The sequence below is a fragment of the Podarcis liolepis genome (assembly GCF_965112155.1).
Source record: "Podarcis liolepis genome assembly, chromosome: 4".
In the NCBI taxonomy this organism is placed as follows: Eukaryota; Metazoa; Chordata; class Lepidosauria; order Squamata; family Lacertidae; genus Podarcis; species Podarcis liolepis.
In genome coordinates this window covers 73,571,391-73,580,311 of record NC_139558.1, presented here as the reverse complement: position 1 = coordinate 73,580,311, position 8,921 = coordinate 73,571,391, and the positions used below count along the sequence as shown (strand labels likewise).

At 42.5% G+C, this 8,921-nt stretch overlaps 1 protein-coding gene across 1 annotated transcript in view; it reads right to left on the bottom strand.

Moving 5' to 3' along the window:
* Window positions 1–4,803: 4,803 nt before the first annotated feature.
* The window catches only part of CPOX (coproporphyrinogen oxidase), an 11,456-nt gene continuing 7,338 nt past the window's right edge, over window positions 4,804–8,921 (bottom strand). Inside the window, exon 7 of the mRNA XM_083500586.1 lies at window positions 4,804–7,430. Within this exon, the coding sequence (XP_083356712.1) occupies window positions 7,343–7,430 (88 nt within the window). The 3' untranslated portion in view covers window positions 4,804–7,342. The remainder of the gene's footprint in view (window positions 7,431–8,921) is intronic.

Below are 8,921 nucleotides of genomic sequence, written 5' to 3'. Positions count from 1 at the left end.
TATTATTATTGCCATTTAAGGTAGTGTTCAGAGGTTGGAGGAAAGAAATATTTTTATTAAACTTTTCTGAACGATATATTGCCAAGGCGGCCGCCAGAGGGTCAGAAGCACAGAGCGGGGACCAAAGAGGTGCCCCCACCCCATTTCAGTAAGACATTGCGGGAGCAATGCCTAATTGCTGCAGAAGCTGCTAGCAGAGGCGAGAAGCAAAGCGATCTGGAGAGACGGTCTGCGGTCGAAACGAGCCTGGGATTCTTCTTAAAGGAACACGAGCCCTTTCAGATCATCCCCCATTGCATGGAAACCAAGGCTTCCATGCCCTCTCAAGTTTGATATGAGGACGAGGTGGAGGCATGTTTGCTGGCCCCGGTGAAATACAGGCACTTTGCACATGCTCAGATGCACATTCTTTGCAGCGCCCCCTTGGTATTGAGCCCTGCCACTTAGGTGTGAGTAAGCGAGCATTGAGTGAGGCAGTTGAGAGGAGTAGCTTGTTTGTTTGTTTGTTTGTTTACTAATAAAAAGTTTTATTTATAAAGAACTACCATTCAACACCAATGTAGAAAAGTTATTGAAAATTATGCAAGCACAAATTAAGTAACTGGCTTCATTCTTCACTCTTCAGACACCAATGGTAGAATTGGGAGTGATACCATTAAACCACTGCATGTTTTCTTCTATAGGTTTAAAAATTAAAATAATAAGCAAAACAGACTCAATAGCTATTTCTCTATAGAAGAGTAATATTGTCTCCTTTTAACATGATTCGACCCAGCTGTTTACTTGATTTTGTCTTGGAGTGAATCTCCTCAGCATCATCCAGAACCAAGTTCATATATTCATCAAATCCAATAATACAGCCTTCTATCCTCATGTTCACCTGTTCATACAGCCACACCTGAATTCTGGACCTATTCTGTAGCTATCTGAAGATGAGGTTGATGGGCATCACTTTCTGCACCTTCTGGCCTTGGGCTGGGAACGACCCCTGAAAGGACGAGCCGACTTAGGCTGGACGGGGCAGCCCGCTTGTTTGATTGATTGATTGATTGATTGATTGATTGATAGCGTGCGGCTTTCTCTGTTGCACATCAACGGCCGGCTTGAGGTTTGTGCTTTCACTTTGGGCGCTTCCTTTTCTTGGGACAGGAACGCTTTGCTCAAGCTGAGATGCCACAGAGCAAAAACCATAGTTAGAATAATCATATGATGATGCAGCCCCTGTACCTCTTTAGGTGGGGGAAAAGCTCAAACTAGAAGAATGAAAGGAACTCTCAAGGCACCGCTGGGATTCGAACCCAGGATCTCCTGTTTACTAGACAGGCGCTTTAACCAGCTAAGCCACGGCGCCTATTGTTACATCATACCTTTATTGAGGCCTCCCCTAAAGAATAATTCAACTACTGCATTTCACAATGTAGGAATGTCTTAAATGCCAGGATGGGAAAGTGCTGTTGTGCTCAAGTCCTGTTTGCTGGTTTCCAAAAGGCACCTGTTTGGCCACTATGGTGATACTGGGTGGTCGCTGAACCGATCCAGCAAAGCTCTTCTTATATTCTGATGTTCCTCTTCCCTTCCCTTTCATTTTGTATGACTATTAAATTATGCGTGTGTGGGCAGAGACGGCCTTATCTTGTCACTTAGCAGACCTTAGTTAAAAAAAAAAGTGCTTCATAAATGTGGTTTTTTGTTTTATTTTTATTTTACAAATACCCCACAACAAGCCAAATCAATAACAACAACATCTTGCTTTATTTAGCATGAATTCATAGCTGTCAACTTTCCCCCCTTATTCCGAATAGGATTCCTCGCAAGAAAAGGGAAAAGTTGACAGCTATGAGCATGATATATACTAGACCCACCCTCCCCTTTGTGGGGAACATAATAGGAGTCAATGCAGGTAAGGCTCGATGAATTGCAACCCAATTTTCCCCTTCCACGATATGAGATTTAGGAGATTTCAAGGAAAATGCACCCCAGAACCCAACCCGGGATCCTTCCGAATAAGCTCCTAATTTTGTTTGCTTCAGGTCTTGCAGAAGGAATAATATACCTAAGAAATATAAATAATATATACCTATAATAAATAAATAATATACCTATACGATAAAATTGTGAAACTCGCTTCCCTCTTCGTGTGCATTCCGCTTGTCACCTCGGATCCTTCCAGCTGAAGGTCCCTCGCTTGCAGAAGCGGCAGTGAGCTCACCATTCATTCTTTGCAGAAAAACAAGCAGCGATTATTCCCCTGGGTTTCTGCTTTTCTCCGCCGCTGCCTGTGCATGAGATCGGGCAGGCAACCGCCCCAATTTCCCTTGGCAATGAGAAAAATATGCGTGTTTTCAGAGTGCGGGCATCAGGGGAAATTCAAAGTGCTGCATATACAGTAAAGTAGTCTAATCTCGAAAAAAACAAAACTTCACACTAGCATTGAATTTCTGGAAGGGGCAAAATCTAAGCGGTTCTTTCAGCTATGGCCGGTTAGCTCAGTTGGTTAGAGCGTGGTGCTAATAACGCCAAGGTCGCGGGTTCGATCCCCGTACGGGCCAGCTAATTTTTCTTTGCTACTTTTCTCCCCTTGGGGCAAACGTAAGTTTTACAGATACAGTTGCTTTATTTTTATATTTATTCATGGAAATTTCCCCATAGGCTTTACTTTGTTCTCCAGGACGGTGTCTGCCCTGCAGTTGGCTTCTACACAGTATGTATAAATAAAATCTCTTTCTTCTGCGTCATGTCTCCAATGCACTAAAATGGTTTCTTTTTTAATGGTTTGCTCTGTGCGCCCCTGATAAATTGCGTTAGAGAGGCTGGAGAAAAGAGGACCCCTTTGCATCCTTTTCCTCTAGAAAAACGGGAAACATTTCTAAAAGGGGAAAAAGAAGCAACAATTGGAAACAAAAGGTGGTTACTGTATCAGGTTTCTATTCCGCTTTGTTAAGGCCCAGAAAACAAGGTGAAAACTTTTGCCGTGACTCGGATTCGAACCGAGGTTGCTGCGGCCACAACGCAGAGTACTAACCACTATACGATCACGGCGCGCCACCGCTGAGCTGGAAAATTTCTCGTGAAAAAGCGTACTTGAAAACGATTAGCAGTGAGAGATGCAGTCTTTAACATTTCGCTGGAGGTTGTAATTAAATTGTTTAATACTGTTCATTAAGCAAAGCAAAAGCCTCCTTCTGATTCATTAACTACCCGCATTCCTTCTGTGGTTTTTTTTTTGGTCTTGGTCCTGTTAACCTTTGTGTTCTGCATGCATTTATACTATTTGGAAATATTTTTCTTCTGATGACAGCCTATATAGTTTTACTTCTGTAGAAGTATAAAGGTATCGGATGGTTTCTCACACATATGTTATCATTTTAGCCTAGATAGAAGACCACCCATTGCTCTGACATCTCTCCTGCCTCTTCCTTATTCAGAAAACGTAAAGAAAGAAACTAGATCGTAAGATTTAATAAATATGTTGCATGTTAATGGTGGGGAATATTTTACTTTCCTCTCCACCCTTCCTGCAGTTGAATTAAGCCCCTGGTGTCACAGGGTAGCTTTCTTAATCCAATACAACACCTAGTTGCATGGTATTTATTGAAACTTTTGCTTTTTCTTATTTAAAACACTTTTCAATGGACCTAGTCTAGTTTATATAGAAAATTTAACAGGTATCTTAAAATAGAAGGCATCTTTGCTGGGGGCTTTCTGTAAGTAGAATCTTTTTGGTGACACTCAGGAAACTGAGTAAAACAAAATCAGGGAAGCCAAAAAAGAATCTTAAATATTAACAACTTAATGTAGGGCGTTGAGCACATTATTTTTTTTTACATCATTCATTGAAAGCAACGGATATGAAGAAAAGCAGAATTCCCCCTAGGGAGCATACTCCAAAACACACTCAGCTTGCTTTCTTAAAAGTTGTTCTCAGATTACCTATAGCTGTGTACAGCAGTGTGTTTTCCAACTTTCACAAAACCTAAAAGTTAATACAGAACCGCCACTTAAGATGCATTTTGGATGAGTGGGTACATCCCACCCTCACAGAGCAGAGATCTTATGGCAAATAAAAGCACTATTTGTTTTGGTGTGTCTGCGCCTTCAGCAATAAATTGAAGTTACCGCTGCTGTTTGAGAAGGTAGTCAAATCCCAACTTGGGAGAAAGGCAGGATATAAATATATTAAATGCATAATTTTGAATATTGCTTAGGGTCATCCATGTGCCAGAAGCAAGAGTCAAAACTTAAAGCAGTGTGTTTTCAAAACACTGGTCTGCTTCAAAATGCCACAAAAACTGAACTGTTAGAAGAGTGAAATTTAAGTTTTGCTTTTGAATATGAGGTACAATAGTGGGCAGCCTGATTGATAACTTTCAAAAAATATAAATGATATATACACGAATTTATATAAACAACGAAGTTATATAGAAAACGTGTCCCATGAAGGATGCATGAGCAAATGAAGTTATCTGGGTGGTTCTTAAGTGTCTTGAGTTCTGAGATGTCCTAGAGGAGCTGGTTGGATCAGGAGGGGTGGGATGAATTACCTGCTCACAAGCCCAGGGAGGAACCCACCAGGCTGGCACGAGCCACATCAGGGGCCCAAGAACCATCACATCAATGTGCATGCAAGACCACCGATGAGGAATCCATTCCTGGGAATGGTCCCATGTTCACATTGCCTTTGTATTTTCTATAGAATAAACCACTTAAATTACTAACTACCTACTCATGACTTTTCATCACCTGTGATGATTACTAGAAAACATAGCTCCCTAAAGCCTGAAAGAAAAATGACCAGCACACAGGTTTGTAGCCTCAGCCGCTTTATTCAGTTTCACAGTAAAGGATGTGAAGTTCTGCTGGCAAACAGAACATTAAAGTCAACAGCATTTTGTAAGAGCACTAAATAAGTTCTTAGGTTTTGTAGATTTGAAGGCTGTGCAGGAGGGAGAATGGAAGACACGGAAAAATTCAAGGGGGAAAATTCCCCTTTTAAACCAGGGGTTTTAAATGATTGGGGTGGGGAGAAATTTTGGAAGAAATTGGAAACACTGTTGTGCAAAACTTGAGCAATATTTTCAAATAGTTACAGCCAACGAACACTAGTGCATTTTTTTCTGATTCAAGATTCAAAAGGTAGCAATGTAAACAATCATAGCATTGCTACTGCATTGGAGCATTGGAGCAATACGCTTAGCACATGATACTGGGAACTTTCAAATGTTGCTGGAGGCAGAATATCATCAAGGATTCGGTCAAATCTACAAAACATGGCAGCCTTGGGAATTTCTCTGACTCTTCCAGCTTCTCCGTTGCCGCAGATTCCTCCATTTTCTGCACTGGGTGAAAAACTGAGGAACAATTGAAGACACACATTCACACAGAAACACAAAACTAACTTTTGCACAAAAGAGCTGATCCATTTTCTGAAACCCATAAAGCTCAAGGCAAATATCCCATGTATGTTTACTCAGAAGTGCCCTAATGAGTTCTAGCGGGTTTACTTTATACTAGTGCATAGTGTAGTGCAGAATATACTACGGAAAATTTTAAATCCAGAGGGGAGTTTATTTGTGGCCTTCTGTATGTTGTTGGACACCAACTCTCATCAGCCCTAGCCAGCATGGCTAACAGATCATGAATGTTACACCCCTGCTGCTAGGTTTCTAGTAAGGGAGACAACTGAAGGCGTTGCCAAAAACAAACCAACCACTTAAAATTCTAAGGAAGCACACTCCAGCTCAGTTACTAAAAACGTATTGTGACCTTCGCTACAATACAAGTAGAAGAACATCATACCACAGGCATAGAGCCATTTCCACATGTAAAATCTAAGCCTTGGTGTTTAAGAAAAGCCTTTCATGACAAGGTGCAGGTGCAGTAAACCTGAGATGGGAGAATCCTTTCTTCATAAATCTGATGTGAAAGAAGTATGTTTTGCTCTTTTTAAGACATTCTGAGCTGACATTCTTTTATCACCACACATCCCTACAGTACATTCTGCCAACCCAGACAGGATCAATTTGAATTAATTGAGGCTTTGGGGGCCTTTTGGGCTGAGAAGGGGTATAAAAATAAGCTTTCTATGGTCTACATGTTTACGGTCGTTTTCCAAGTGTCCCTAGGCTCACTTTTAGGTTTGGAATGAATCACTTGCAAATGTTAATACGAGACAGAACTGAAAATCGAAAGGTATGCATTGTCTATTCCATGCAGCTTTTTCATTTTATTTACAAATGTGGGGAATACAAAGAGGGCACAACTTCTAAAATTGGTCCAAGCTGTCACTGCCCAACCCTATTCGGATGCTCTTAGCCATGCTTCTGGGCCTGTAGAAACGCCTCCCTCGGACTAGGTTAAGGCTTCTAGAGGGCAAAGGCTGAAAAAAATTCATCCAGCAAGTGAGAAATGTTACTTACTCTGTGCATCTGCTGGGCAAATGTTCAAAAAACTTGCACATGTTCAAATATGTAGGAACATAGGAAGCTGCCCAATACAATATCAGACCCTTGGTCGATCTAACTCAATATTGTATGACAATGACTGACAGAGGCTAGTCTCCAGAGTTTCACACACAAAAGGATTCCCTCTTCCCTACAGGAGAAACCAGGAATTGAACTTCTGCTTGCAAAGGATCCGCTTCACTAGTGAGCTACGGCCCTTTCCCCAACATAATGCACTGTACTTTATATAAGGTAATTTATGCAGTACTGTTTGTGAACGCATATTACAGGAACCTGAACTGGTGATCTAGTGACAGGAAACCCCTGTCCAAATTTCTTTTACATTGTTCTAATTGCAAAACATTCCCCATCATATTACTCATTCGAGAAATTATTGCAGGTCAAAAGGACAAGCTTTAAAATACATGACCCCATAGGACACAAAGTGGATTTAAAGAGAAAGCAACTCTTATCTGCTGAAATGGGCTAAGATAGCCTATAAAAGAATCATGCCAATCAGGAGGGTAAATCAAGGGAGGTTCCTGGAAAAACAGCTTTGGGTCTAAACCTTAGGAGCTGGTGCAGAGTTTTAGGGCAGTGTGTGCCGACCACATTTTGAGCGCATTTCACCTTGTTGGGCTGCCTCTGCACCAAGCCTGTTGCATTTTCAGCAGTGTATCATACTGGTACAAATGGTCAAGTGATCCTCCCGCCAAGAGCAGCTTGTGGCTTTTAAAATGGATATTTACACATAACAAAATCGAAACGCTATTTCTAAGGCACATGATAAAGAGAATAAGTAGATAAAAAACTAACTGCCACACAATGGCAGCTTGATGAGCAAGCAGGCAGGAGTTTGTGTCCTTTCTTCATGGCTGGCGGAGTGCAGCCGACGCAGCTTGTCAGGGCACCCAGTCTTTTGGATGGCGCAAAACTTCTAGGATTTCAGCTTCCCTGGAATTCTCCGGAGGAGAATGCATGTATTCCCACCTGCAGACAATTTTAAAATCACAAACATAGAATTACTTTCACCTGGAGAGCAGGATGCATGCTTTCTAGACAGTACAGTTTATACTTCTTTTGATATCTCAGAGTGGGACCCAATGGCTGTCTGTGTGATTTTGATACTGCTTGAGAGCAGTACATGTGAAAAGGATCTAGGAGTCTTGGTTGACCACAAACTTGACATGAGCCAACAGTGTGACGCGGCAGCTAAAAAAGCCAATGCAATTCTGGGCTGCATCAATAGGAGTATAGCATCTAGATCAAGGGAAGTAATAGTGCCACTGTATTCTGCTCTGGTCAGACCTCACCTGGAGTACTGTGTCCAGTTCTGGGCACCACAGTTCAAGAAGGACACTGACAAACTGGAACGTGTCCAGAGGAGGGCAACCAAAATGATCAAAGGCCTGGAAACGATGCCTTATGAGGAACGGCTAAGGGAGCTGGGCATGTTTAGCCTGGAGAAGAGGAGGTTAAGGGGTGATATGATAGCCATGTTCAAATATATAAAAGGATGTCATATAGAGGAGGGAGAAAGTTTGTTTTCTGCTGCTCCAGAGAAGTGGACACGGAGCAATGGATCCAAACTACAAGAAAGAAGATTCCACCTAAACATTAGGAAGAACTTCCTGACAGTAAGAGCTGTTCGACAGTGGAATTTGCTGCCAAGGAGTGTGGTGGAGTCTCCTTCTTTGGAGGTCTTTAAGCAGAGGCTTGACAACCATATGTCAGGAGTGCTCTGATGGTGTTTCCTGCTTGGCAGGGGGTTGGACTCGATGGCCCTTGTGGTCTCTTCCAATTCTATGATTCACTAGAGAGGAGGGGAGGGGGTGTCCACCAATTTCCCTCTCTGCAGCCTGTGGCACTCCACCCCCCCCCCATTCAGCTCCCAAGAGTTGGGGAACCCTCTAGAATAGCCAGGAAGACACGTAAGTAAAGCAGTAAGAACTCCCTGAGAAAAGGTCTACCTGTATGTAAAGCAGGACTTTTGAATATCCTTCATCTCTTCCTCATACTAGATAAGCATCCAAACCACCCTCCCTTATGGAGTTGGTAGCAGCATCTCTCTCCAAAACAGGAAAATATGCCGATGGAGGGACTCAGGAGGGAGGCTGTTGGCCACAAACCCAGGTGAGCACTCATCAGACCCTGAGGTAGTCTAGGGGAAGCAGAGCTTCTTGTACTGGCCAGACGCTTGACATGTTCTTCATTTAAGCATCAAATCCAGAGGAGCAGAACAAAACAGTAGCTGGATAATTTCCAATGGAAAGGCAAGTTGTTTCTTATTGGTAGCAATATCCCCAGCCAGCCAGCTGAGTCCCCCCAAATTATGAGGAACTACTGAGTTCAGGTTCACAACATGGAAAAAGACCCAGCTGATGGCACTCCCTCACAGTTGCCCATACACTAAGCACCCAGCAGCAGCAAATATCAATGTATCCCCACCTCTCTCGGGTCTCTCCAGAGGGAAGTGTTCTT